At 40.9% G+C, this 13,239-nt stretch overlaps 1 protein-coding gene across 13 annotated transcripts in view; it reads left to right on the top strand.

The window, feature by feature from the left end:
- TNIK (TRAF2 and NCK interacting kinase) overlaps positions 1–13,239 on the top strand; it is a 299,369-nt gene that overhangs the window by 254,348 nt on the left and 31,782 nt on the right. For 8 of the 13 annotated variants that reach the window (XM_034782240.1, XM_034782236.1, XM_034782229.1 and 5 more), the window contains 5 exons: positions 3,104–3,267; positions 5,591–5,688; positions 6,390–6,413; positions 11,657–11,665; positions 12,724–12,908. In XM_034782240.1, coding sequence (XP_034638131.1) covers positions 3,104–3,267; positions 5,591–5,688; positions 6,390–6,413; positions 11,657–11,665; positions 12,724–12,908 — 480 coding nt within the window. Of the gene's footprint in view, positions 1–3,103; positions 3,268–5,590; positions 5,689–6,389; positions 6,414–10,988; positions 10,992–11,656; positions 11,666–12,723; positions 12,909–13,239 lie in introns of all 13 variants that reach the window. The other 5 variants (XM_034782231.1, XM_034782237.1, XM_034782238.1 and 2 more) reach the window with 3 other exon arrangements.

Here is a 13,239-nt window from a genome sequence, read left to right as displayed (position 1 = left end):
CTCACAGGAAAGATCCTGCCCTAACTTCCCCTAATCCTCACTATAATCTCCTATTCCTTTCCCATTGTGCACCAGGACAGCACATTATAGGATCTAGCCCTGGGCTTTTTAAAACAATAGAAAATGCAACCAGTTCAGTCATAGCAGAAGCAAAAGAATGAACTTAGACGGGTGAGATCTTGTCTTTGATTTGCAGATTGTGATAGTATGGTGGGCAGAACTCCAGATCTCTTCAAATGAAATGCCATCTTAAATCTCAAGATAAATATTTGCATTCCATGTATCTTTGTATTATGGAAATGTTTGAGGTTTCTTGTCCTCTGAGGATGAGGTCAAAGGCTTCAAACTAGATGGTCCTAGGTAGGATAGTCTCAGCCAAATTGCCAATAGTACATGACTTTCAGCATAAGCTTTTCTTCCCAGCCAGTCTGATTCACTCTGCAGCAGCAGCACTGCATTCTGTGTTGCAGGCTCAGGTGTAAGGTGGGTGCTAGGGTAGCCAAAGAAATATGTCTTGCCAGGTGGGGGGGGGTTAGGGATGAGGGGTTTGGGACATAGGATGGCGCTTCAGGCTTGGACTGAGGGGTTCAGAGGGCTGGAGGGGGATCAGGGCTGCGACAGGGGGTTGGGACACGGGGGGTTGAGGAGTGCAGGCTCTGGGCGGTGCTTACCTCAAGCAGTTCCTGGAAGCAGCAGCATGTCCCACCTCTGGCTCCTACATGGAAGCACTTCCAGGCAGCTCTGCATGCTGCCCCATGGGCAGGTGCCACCCCCGCAGCTCCCATTGGCCGTGGTTCCCAGCCAATTGGAGCTGCAGCACTGGCAGTTGGGGTGGGGGGCTCCGCACCTGTGCCTAGGAGCTGGAGGAGTGGACATGCCAAAGCTTCCGGTAGCAGCGCGGAGCCCTGGCAGGCAGGGAGCCTGCATTAGCCCGGTGAGCCACCAACCGGACTTTTAACGGTCTGGTCAGCTGTGCAGCTAGACACCTGGCAACCCTATGCACAGAAAGCTACTATCATTCTTCACAAGCATGTTAATATTGCTGTTATCTTCTTAATAACTTCCCATGAAAAATCAAAGTACACTGGACAGTAATTCTACATAATAATAATCCAAAACAAAGTTCAAATAAAATGATCCTGCCAAGAAATCATTTATGGCAATGGGACTTTGCACAATAAATGCAATTTGTGCTGTTGTGAGCACTGGCTAAATTATTCAGGATCATTCATATCTCACGTGTTACATACATCTTATGCTGCTTATGCAGTGCCTTTGATTCCAGATTACATATTATATAATGCAGAAGTATTGCCACATGTTGTTCTCAGTACTCAGGGTCCAACTTGAACTCCATGTAACAAGCTTCCACTCATTTATAGAAAGACTTGGAATAATAAAATCAGTTAGCAGAAATATTGTGTAAAAAGGTATTGTACAATGCTGCATGAACATATTTTCTGTTGCCATTAAAGTGGCGAGGATTAATTTCATAAAGATACGTGAAACCCGGAGAAATGTTGGTTGTGTCTGTAAATCAAAACCATTTTTTTTTTAATTTAAAACTCTGCATGTATTCGCAAGAAAGGGTGAGACAGAAGAAGATAAATGATAAAGTTGGCAACTCATGTGTCAGGTTTCAGCCTCTTGCAATTTGAAATGGCCGAGATATGAGACCATGAAAATCTGGGAATGTTGATGCACAGCAAATATACTTTGCAGTCACGCTGCAAATTTTAGCAGCAGAACAGATATTATGGAAAAATAGCTAATCTGCAAGCACCTACTTTTTGAAACAGAATATTTTTAACCATTTAAAATTAAATAACTTTTAAATGGCAGTTTTTGATTTTGTTTGGTTTTTGTAGTTAAGGCCAGTTGATATAAATTTTGCATTGCCCCATTGACTTCAGTGGCACTGAATGGTGATGTTATCAGGGTTAGCTCTGCCATACCTGGCTTTTCCTAGGGCAACAAAATACTAAAGCCGGTAAATGTTTGTTGGGGCTGTGAGGACGTGACCAATTCCAGTTTGCCTAGCACAGCAAAACCCTCTATCTGGCCCTGGCTGCTGTGTCAACTGGTTGTCTTTTAGTTTCTGGAAACTACTAATTAGTGATAGAGGGAAGAATTTGCAAAAGCACCTAAACTGCTTTTCAAATGTGCCTAAAGTCAGTTGGATCTTGTCTTCACTAGGAAAAAAGGTGTGTTCTCAACTTGAGTTAGCTAACACAAGGTAACTAACTTGAGGTGAAATTCTAGTGAAGACAAAGTAGTTGTCAGTTTTCGTTCATGATAGCAGGTTGAGTTAAAGGCTATGGGTGGAGCAGAGCATTTGCCTTGATCTGCTCATTAAAAGTACAAATTGCCTTGTCTTCGCTTGGATTTTACCTCGTGTTAGTTACCATGTGTTACCTAATTCAAATTAAGACCACACCTTTTGTCCTAGTGCAGATGCATCATTAGTGTCTTACCAGACTAAGTCTCAGGGCTTGTCTTCACTACTGGGGTAAGTAGAGCTAAGTTACGCTACTCCAGCTATGTGAATAACGTAGCTGGAGTCGACGTAGCTTAGGTCGACTTACTGTGGTGTCTTCACTGTGCTGCGTTGACCTGAGACACTCCGGTCAACTTACCTTAATCTTCTCAGGGAACTGGCGTGCTGGAGTCGATCGGAGAGCGCTCTGCCATCAATTTAGCAGATCTGCATTAGACCCGCTATATCGACACCCGCTGCATCGATGGCAGCAGCGTTGATCTCCCGGATAGTGAAGTCAAGCCTTCACTGTCTTGCAATGGGATGTAATCTCTTGAGTCACGTAGGCACTCTTGAAAAGTCACTTCAATGAAAATTTTACCCAGAATGCTTAGGCTCTGAAATGCACAGAATTATACAGTACTAAAGTTACCACAGTCGTTTTGTCATCTTGTGTTGCATGTCACCATGGTAGATCTGATCCTCTCATGTCAACTTTGAAAGGACCTGCTGCTTTAATAACACTAACCTGTTATATTGCTTCCAACTGAATGAAGACTTTCTCCCAACTCTCCAGAACAGTTATGCCATCTAACTGCAGTTTTCCTTCATTCTGATGTGCAATAGTAACCCTGACCTGAGGAGAACTGAGCCCATCATTGAAAGTCCCCTACAGAGGACCAGTAGTGGCAGCTCCTCCAGTTCCAGCACCCCCAGCTCCCAACCTAGTTCCCAGGGAGGATCCCAGCCTGGTTCCCAAGCTGGCTCCAGTGAACGTAATAGAGTCAGAGGTGAGATGACTTCTTTTTTAAACTGCTCTTTAGGCCCTGATCCTGTAGCCTTTCTCCCCTCCTTTGGCAAGTCACTTAACCTCTCCCTGGATCTGATCTGATCTCGTGTGTGAAAAGCTGATTTAAATAGATCCACTGAAGCCATGGAGTTGCACCTAATTTTAGACAACTGTTTTTTTCCTGAGATTAGGTTCTGCTACACCTCAGTTTCTTCCCTTCTAACATGGAGATGATACTTATTCACCTTTTCACAGTGCTTTCAGATTGTCTGCTGAAAGGGACTGTGTTTGTACAGAACTTCATTTATTTATTATCCAAAACCCTCATAGACCTGACTTAGCGTTTTGCAGGCAAAGTGACTACAAGTTTTGGTCCAATATTCTGTATGTATATCATTGCAAGATCCTCCTATAGAAAGAGGTAGAGATTCTGTGGTAGTGAAATATAATGAATTCCTCATTCACTTTTTTCTTCTCTGATCCAAATTCAGCTTTTTTGGGTGTTTTACTTCATTTGTGTTCAGTGAGCATTCCAGGGCATAGAGAAGTGAATTAAGCCATTTCTTTTAAAAGTTTTTCAGAACAGAACCATGTTTACACTGGGTTTACATTCCTGGCTGATTTGTTTCCTGGCATCGTATAGGTGTTGAAGAGCTTCTTTTCCCCCATCTAATCGCACTAGCAGTTGCCAAAGCATATCCAGCCAGTTTATCTGTATTTCTCTCACAGTCCTGGAGTATAAATCCACAGACTAAAGCACATTAAAACAAGTGCTGCACCCATGCTTTGAATTTTTTATGACTTGACTGTAAGTTTATGCAATATTTGTGGAGCCACGTTGGTCCCAGGATATGAGAGAGACAAGGTGGGCGAGGTAATATCTTTTATTGGACCAACTTCTGTTGGTGAGAGGGACAAGCTTTCGAGCTTAGCTCTTCTTCAGGTATGAACAAGAGTTCTGTGTAAGCTCAAAAGCTTGTCTCTCTCTCACCAACAGAAGTTGATCCAAGAAAAGACATTACCTCACCCACCTTGACTGTAAATTGGCATGTCTTTTGTTAAAATAATCACTCCTCTAGGTAGTCAATAAAAGTAATTTATCAGCAATTGTTCTGTTTTTGGTTTTTAGTTAACGAGGAATTCTGTGAGTAATAACGTCCTTGCTATATCAGATAACACAGTGCTTCTAATTTATCATATGCCCAGTTCCTCTGCAGAGTGAATGTTTTTTTAATAGAAAAAGGACAAGAATGTTGAGAGTGCCATATATGGGGATTAGATTTAGTTATAAATTCTCTTGCTACACTGAGAGAGGACAATGCAATAGAGCTATATCATGGAGAGCCCGTTTCAAATAAACTGCATGGCAACAGGCTTTACAGAGTCACGTAATACAGTTACAAATTAAATAAAGTGATGGCTGAGGGAGAGAGGATTTGAGCTGTTTTCAGCTAAGCGGTAGATGAGGTAGAGAGAAACAGGAAAGGATTTTCCAAACAAGAGGCAACAGATGCTGTAGGGGTGAAAACCATGGCAAGATAGTTTGGCGTGACAATGCTAGGCTACATAGAGTTGTGATCAAATCACAGCTCTGGGAGGTCCTTTTCTGACTTTGCCAGTGTCACTCTATGGCCTTGGGCAAGTCACTCAGGGCCAGGCTGTCCATGATCCTTATTTAAGAGTACTGCAAGAGCCAGGGACCACCTCAGTTTATGAGCTCAGGAGCACAGATACTGCTTGCGCTCTCTCTCTCCCTGCATCCCAGAAGGTGCAAGTCACCACCGAAGGAGACTGGCCATGGGCTGTCCCCATTCTTTACAGGCTCACTACCACAGGGTGGTGCATCTTGCTTGCTCTTTTTCTCTCTTGACCAGGGAGCTGGGGTGAGATTGTGCCTCAGCACAATCCTTTCCCACGCTCTTGCTGCAGCTGGACACGTCTGCATCACTCCACACAGGGCTCTGCCTATGTGGCACAACCTTAATCTCTGTAAAGCGAGGACAACACCATTTGCCTACCTCCAAGTTAGAGTTGTGAGTGAGTGAGGTGAGATAGAAGGGGCTCTAGAAGTGCAAAGTGCTGTTTGATGGTTCGTTGCTTAGACAAGCAGAGGGTTCAGACAGGGAGTCAGAGAGACTGTGACTAGATTATGTGTTTTTAAAAACATGGAGAATCATTTTGAACTGGATCCTGAAATGAAAGATGAGCCATTGGGTTTCTTAGAGGAGCCATTGTGCAAAGATGCGCAACGTCGTTCTGCATATTCTGCTGCCTGGTGAAAGTCTGTGATCTCCCACTAACAACAGTGATTTGTGTTTGCCCAGGAAATGCCAAACCTGAAGGGTCACCTGTGCTCTCTCATGAGCCATCTAAGATGAAACAGGAGGACAGCAGGGATGTGACACGACCAAGCCGACCTGCTGTGAGTCTTAAATTATGCCTCGGTGGAATTTGCCATGTTTTCATTAATGGCAATCACGCAGCCTTGGAACCCGTAGAAAGAGGCAAACGCAGTCCCATCACTAGTTTTAAGGCTCTAAATCTGCAGTATAGCAAGAGTCCATGGGATATATTCATGCATAGAGATTGCATGGTTTACAATGGCCCCAGGCAAGAGAAGAACTTCAGCACAGCTTAATTTTACGCTTTGATGGATCGGGGCCAGAGTTTGCATATAGCACACTTTGGCATTGTGTTATCTTAGGGTGATTTCTAGAGCAACCTTGCAGAGGGGGAGCGGGGTGCTGCGTTTAGAGGCTTGGTACCCAGCCGTTGCTAGTCACCCCAGTTTAAGAAAGAACTGGCAGTAATTTCTGTGCACTTTTATTTCATTACTTTTTTGGCAAAGGCCCATGAAAAACCCTTCCAAAGTCTCTGGTTGAATGTTATGTCTGATGTTTGTATTTTAAAACTGCGGAGTGCGTTGGGCTCAATAACCAAATGGATTGCCACTGTTTCTCTCTTTTAATGTGTATTAATGTTTTGTTGATGTTGTTTTTCTTTACACTTCACAGCGTTGCGCTAACAATTCTAATTTTATTTCTAACCTGCTTGCCCTTCCTCTGGCTTTTTCCTGTCCCGATCTGTTTCCTCTGACGCTGATTAATCTTCCCTTACTCCCAGAGCTATAAGAAAGCTATAGATGAGGTTAGTGATATATTTTCTTAGTTGGTCATGCCTTTGCAAGGTTGACTAGTTAGAGCTTAATATCAAACCATGTTTTCTTAGTGCTGACATTCTAAAAGGTGGCAATGCTAGCATGGTTCAGATTTCAGATCTGGAAGATGGTATTTAGATACAGTGAGCTAATCTAAGGTGGGGGGGGGAGACATTGATCTGTTAATACATTTTGCTCAGTATATTTGGCTTCACAAAATCCATTTGCAGAGCACTTGCACAAAGGCCAAACCAAGGACTACTGTACTGTGAACCTTCATGAGCAAAACAAATCACTTTATCTGTGTTCTGTGGATTTTATAGGGAATAAACTGAGATTGGAACTTGCTTACCCTGACAAAGGCTGTCTTAATGGATTGCAGCAAAGGCCAGATTCTGCTCTGTTCCACCCGATGTGACCCCTTTGGTTTCAATGGGAAGCACAAATTTAGCTAAGAGCAGAATTACCCGCTTTTCAAATGAAGCCATGTCCTAATAACGATCATTCTTTTTGACAGCGTGTGCCAGGGCTGATGCTCTGAGATTGCATTGCTCTGGCTGTCGCATGATAACTTTAGGGAGATGGTTAATCGCACGCAGGTGAAATATTAATTTATAATATTATGAGCCAGATTCTCAGCTGGTACCAATTGGCATTGTAGTTAGCAGACTAAGAATCTGACCCTTTACCTTTTAAGGCCTTGAGTATACTTGGGGTTTGCACTGATGAATGGCAAATCCTAAGTGCAGACAAGGAAAGCAATGACTTACACTACTTGAGCTTGCCCTGCTTCGGGTAAGCACAACTGATCCAAATCGCTGTTTTTCTTGCCTACGTGTGGGGTTTACACAAGCGCAGCTATACCGATTGCAACTATGCCATTGGCTGGCATAGGGTCTAATCTCAAGTATAGACAAAGTGCCAAATTAGCACTTAAGGGGAGAAAACAGGGCCAGATTCCAATGTCTTTGCTCATGTTGAATAGTACCTTACTCTACTGGTACCCCGCATTGATTTCAGTGGGACTGTAAACAGAGCAAAGCTGCTATTCAATGTGGGTAAGGATCTCAGAGTTTCACTCTTGAATAGCAGTTCAGAGAATCTCATTTTAGAATATAAGAATGGCCAGACTTGGTGAGACCAATGGTCCATCTAACCTAGTATCCTTTCTTCTCCCATGGGGAGATATTTTTGTTTTAAAAATATCAAGGTTAAAAAAAATCAATGTTTATCATAGTGAATTTGGTGGTGACATGTTAAAACACATTTGCTGAATGAAAAACCATTTGTGTTTTATTGGTAGTGTAAACTCCCCTGGGTTCATTTTAGGACCAAAAAAACTGGTACTTCCACTTCTTTAGAAAACAGTTAGTAGGCATGAGCTCAGATATTTCAGAAGTGATGGTGGAATATGGAGTCCTTTGCCCCTGAGCAATGATTTGATTGGCTCTGTCTGATTCTGAGTGATGAAGACTTCACCAAACATTGCCACAATTTGTTGGCAGCCTGAATGAAAAGAGCAAGGATTCAATGGATGTGGATTCTGGGATATTCTCTTGCACTCCCTAGAGGAGCGCCATGCAGAACAAGGTTAGAGTACATAAGTGGGCAGTATAGGTTGAAGATTGCACAGTCACTGTCCCTCCTGTGGTTAATCTCATCTCATCTGCTAGGACAGTCGCAGTAGCACCTTTTTGGACATACAGATGTCACTTAATGCAGTTGTAATTGTGATGCCACAAAATATTTCTAGTTAATACATCAGAGTAGGAGTGAATTTATACTAAATAGAAATGCTAATAAAGGGCCAAATCCTGCCATGTGCTGAGTAGTTTTCTTGTGAGGGCCTAAGTGCACTGAACTCCCCTTCACTTTGGTGTGACTTGAAGGCACTCAGCATCCTGCAAGATCGGGCCCAAAGTTACGCAATGTTGTCAGGCAAATGCAGCAAATCTTCAGAGCTGGTTTGCGAGGTGGCTGCTGCTTGCCAGGTTCTGCACGTGGATTTCACTAATATAGCTGATGAGATCTGGGTTCACCTGAGCTGTGTCTATCTTCATATTTAATAACAGATTTTATGTTGGCTTCCAAACCTATCCACCACTTCACCAGTAACCACAGTGCAATTGCATTCATATAACTGGGTTGAATCTAGAAGGCTCAAAGCTAGTGTTGCTACAATGAGTGTGGCTTGGCAGTGCCAGTCTTACTGCCCATCCATATTTTTAAACACAAAAATTAAGTTATATGAATTTTACACTTCTTACCATATGTAAATATTATTAAAACAGATTTGTACATCTAACAATGTTGAAGTCTTAAATATGTACACAGAAAAGACTGTATTGTCAGTAGTACATTTCTGATCTAGTATTTATGATATGTCTTACAAATATTTGAACATGCACTAACCTCTGTTGTTAACTGGACTGATAACTTGCATTTCTACGTACAGTGGTAAGTGACCCCATTCTAAAATGATTTTCTATAAAAAGTAGAAGAAATAAAAGAGAAAACAGCTAGCTAGTTCTCTTGGACTGAACAAGAGCAATGCATTTTGCTTAATGAGAGAGCTTGCTAATGAAAACATTTCAATCAATATCCAGATAGGGGCAACATTAACGTAAAATGAGGTTTAAATGAGGTTTGTGATTCTGGAAACTGAACTGACCTGTTTCCAGAAAATATTAAATCTAAAGAAGTCTTTGCAATTAAGAGCAATTTAACTGCACTGGTAGTGCGATCTCATATGTTATGTCACCCTCAGTAATAACATTTCAAACATATATTTGGTGCTAAAGACCACTTCCTTTCTAGTTGTTGGATTGGGGGTTTTTTGGTCCAAGATTGAGGCAATGAATCAGTAAAACCCTACAAAGTGATTATCTAGAGAAAATGAGAGCATCAAAGAATTAACTACCCCACGGCAGAACCTACACTGGAAAATATTGATTACCTCATGGTATTGTCTGACACTGGGAGTATTATTGCTACTATAATTTCAAAATTAGATATTAAAAACTAATTAAGCTGGTATTAAACAATACTTGTTAACTATCTGTTGATGATGGCTATGGCAGACTGATAATATATTTATGTTAATCAACACTTTGTGTCTGGTTGAAGGATTGTAACACTCCCAGACTTTTCTAACGTTGAGAGATGTTACATGCTTGTTTTCTAAGCACTAGATTCCGTCACTATTACTTGAGGTTGTACCTTACCCTGGGAGCAACCTGATTAATTTAATAATAGAATAAGTTACTGTTCAGTGTCTTTAGGGATGGTCGGACGGCCCTAAGAAATCAGAGTTCCATGCTCAGATTTCAATCTCTTAATTGCTGCAGTTTGTGGGCAGAGATAATGTGGATGCAATTTAATATGCACAGTTACCTTTGCTTGGAAATTGCAGGTGTGAAAATGGAGACCAGTTTTTATCTGGTGTCTTGATACTTGGAAATAATTGGTGCTAGTCCTAAATGGTAGGGAGAATTACAACTTTAAAAGAGATTCTGTGTTGCAATTTTCTTTTATACAGCTTTAAAAAATTGGGGGAAATCTAACCAGTTCAATGAAAAGTGATTACTAAATGATTTGGTTTTTGACTATAGACTGAAAACGTCTTTAGATAGTTCAAATTTTCATTTATTCTTATTTCATCAGTTTAGGAAAACCAAACAAGCCATAGAAGCTGCTTGAGTAATTAGTTGTCATGATTATGGATTTGACTATATTTCAGTCACCAAGTTATTGGCATTGGAAATAAACTCTTAAATACCATATTCTCTCTTTAGTCATAATAAAGATCCTTTCTTAAGGAACGGGCAACATTTAGTTTTTGTGAGAAATGTAGCATATCTGAAGCAGTGTTGCCTAATGGATAGAACACTAGACTGGAATTCAGGAGACCTTGGTTCTATTCCAAACTCTGCCACTTGCCTGCTGGGTGACCTTGGGCAAGTCACTTTCCCTCTCTGTGCCTCAGTTTTCCTGTCTTTAAAATGGGGATAATGACTCACCTCCTTTGTAAAGTGCGTGGAGATCTATAAATGAAAAAGCACTATAGACAAGCAAGGTATTATTTCCTGTAAAACAGAACTTGAATTTTAATTTTATTTTACTTGACTGGCATTTATGGGACCTGGTCAAAGCTCATTGAACTCAGTGAGTCTTTCCATTGACTTTAATGGGCTAGAATATGGTCCTCTATTTTCAGTCATGAACCCCTAACCGTGCTCTTTAATATGGTATATGTTCTTATCTATTTCTCAAAGCATGGATGAGATGATGTATGTCAATAATACACTGACCTAAAAAAATGATCCTCACGTTTTTTCTGTGGCCATGTTGCACGTGCTTAGTGATGGCGAGGCGCAGAAAAGTGCGAGAGGAAAAAGCCCTTCCCAGAAGTGGATGTCTTGCTGCCACAGAATCCAGAAGTGTTTCTATAGGAACTGCCAAAATCTAAACTTGGTTACACTGACCTCAAATGAATTTGGTATGGTTGCATGGGAGTAAATTAAAGGGGTCACAGCTGCTAATCAATAGGGTGTAACTGGGAGCAGCATGTAGGCATGTCCCCATACTAAGTCATTGCATTGAGATAAAGACTACTGACCTAAAACCATGATATTAATAAAAATCCCCTTTGAAGTGTGAAACAGTCATGCTGTTTCTTTTTTACCCTTCAAATGATTGATAGTTTCTGATGGTTTCTCACTGCAACAGGCACCAATTAAGTCTGACTTTAGGGCAAATTTAAATGTCAATAAAGCATTTTAGTTGATCTGTGTGGAATTAGGGATGAATGATTACTTATTTCACTTAACGCTGTGAGGGCTTCATTTTGAGTTTCTAATCCGAATGATGCCCAAAGAGTTTATTACGTCCTTAAGCCAGGAATAACAAACAACTAAAGTAAAATTTGCTCTGCAAAATATTACTGTTTCTCTATTAAAAATAGGCTGGATTTTCAGTCTCAATTATATGTTTTTCATATTTTTTTCCTCTGCTGCCAAGGGGTAAATTTTAAGACCTCCCTGTACAATTTTAATTAATATTGTTATCCTAGTCACTCTGCTGGAACAGTATACTGGAGATTTGTGGAATGCAGTAGAGAGAGAATATGGCCATAAGAAAATTGTGGAATTTAGTATTTTTCAATGAGTTTCTTTCTCCCTAATCCTTTATCTCTGACCGAATGCACTGATGGCTACATCGGTCACTAATATAGGGAGAAATGGTAAGACTGACAATTGCAATACGTTGTTTGTCATGTGCATGCTTTGTGCAATAGAGTACTCTAACCCATTCTAATTAGAGCTCTCATACTTTTTTTTTTTTTTTTTTGCCCTACTGCTTCCCCCTGCATTGCTATAAAAGCATGTAAGATAATAAAAAGTCTATTTTCTACACGGTGCCTGCAATGTCCCTTGTACTTAAGTAACTGTCTATTTTACATAACTGTCAGGTCTAAGGTTTCATCAAAGTCATGGTAAACTGAAAAATGACACTCTTATTTATTTATTTTTATGACTTCTACTTCTTTTTCATTTTTTTCTTAATTTTCAGGCTAGGAGGTACAGTATTGCACATTTCACATAAAGTGTTTAATCTATTTCTGCTGAGGGCTTTTTTTGTAATTGTTGTGGTTGACTCAGAGCCATGACTCAAAAACTTCATCAAACTTGGTGCTGCAGTGAGCTGAGCAGTTTGACTCTGATGCTGTGTCACTGCTTCCCGGCAACTTCCTGCCAGCTCAGACTGGTAATTGAAACAGATCTTGCCTTGGGGATTGCACCATTCTGTCGGAAATGCGACCATTGCTTTCTTTCCAACGGCATTTATAACAGAGCAAATACCATTATGGTGTGTCTTTGAGAGGCTCAGAAGAAAACAGGTTTGGAGAATTTCTCCTGCAGCACTCTCCCTTTGAAATAACATTGTTTTCCAGTTTACTATGATGGTGACTGAACATCACCTTTTCAACAAATATAATTTTGACGTGTATATACATATGTGTTTATATATATACACACACACACACACACATACATACAAACATATTAAAACATAGGTTGGCTATTGATTTTCAACAAGCATAAAGTCAGTTTCATTTTGTTTAATAAATGCTACACGCTACAAACATTGTTTTATGTTTGTTTGATGTTTGTAATAATTCTGTTATGCTATTTCTTGTTGCTCGTGCTGTAGCATTGGCTTTCGAAGAGATATGTGTGACACTTTTCTTGCTTTAAATACAATTCACGTTGGCTTTTAATTTTTTTGGCCTCCCCTTAGGACCTGACTGCGTTAGCCAAAGAGTTGAGGGAACTGCGTATCGAAGAGACCAATCGCCCTCTGAAAAAGGTGACTGACTACTCTTCCTCCAGCGAGGAATCAGAAAGCAGTGAAGAGGAAGAGGAGGATGGTGAAAGTGAAACGCACGACGGGACAGTGCCTGTCAGTGACATCCCAAGACTTATGTAAGAGACCAAATATATAAGGGCAAGGCTGTGAAATTGCAAAATGTTTTTCTCCTCAGGAAATCATAATTTTACCTTGATGCACAATAGTTCCCAAATTGGTCCATGGTCCACTGACAGTCCACTGGCCACCTGCTGGTAGTCTTTGGAGAGTTGGCAGATCACATGGGCCAGCTCCTCCTTCTTGCTGCCATGTGCTTCACTGTCTAGGCTCCTCACTGAGAATTTTAAGTTAAAAATACATCAATACTTCACTGATTTTATTTTCCATGTAGGCAATGTTAGTCATTATAGTCACAGGCACGTGAATGGGAAGAGAGAGGACTGTACG

This window comes from Trachemys scripta, chromosome 9 (genome assembly GCF_013100865.1).
Source record: "Trachemys scripta elegans isolate TJP31775 chromosome 9, CAS_Tse_1.0, whole genome shotgun sequence".
Lineage (NCBI taxonomy): Eukaryota > Metazoa > Chordata > Testudines > Emydidae > Trachemys > Trachemys scripta.
The sequence above is the reverse complement of the archived record's forward strand: the minus strand, read 5'-3'. Positions and strand labels throughout refer to the sequence as shown.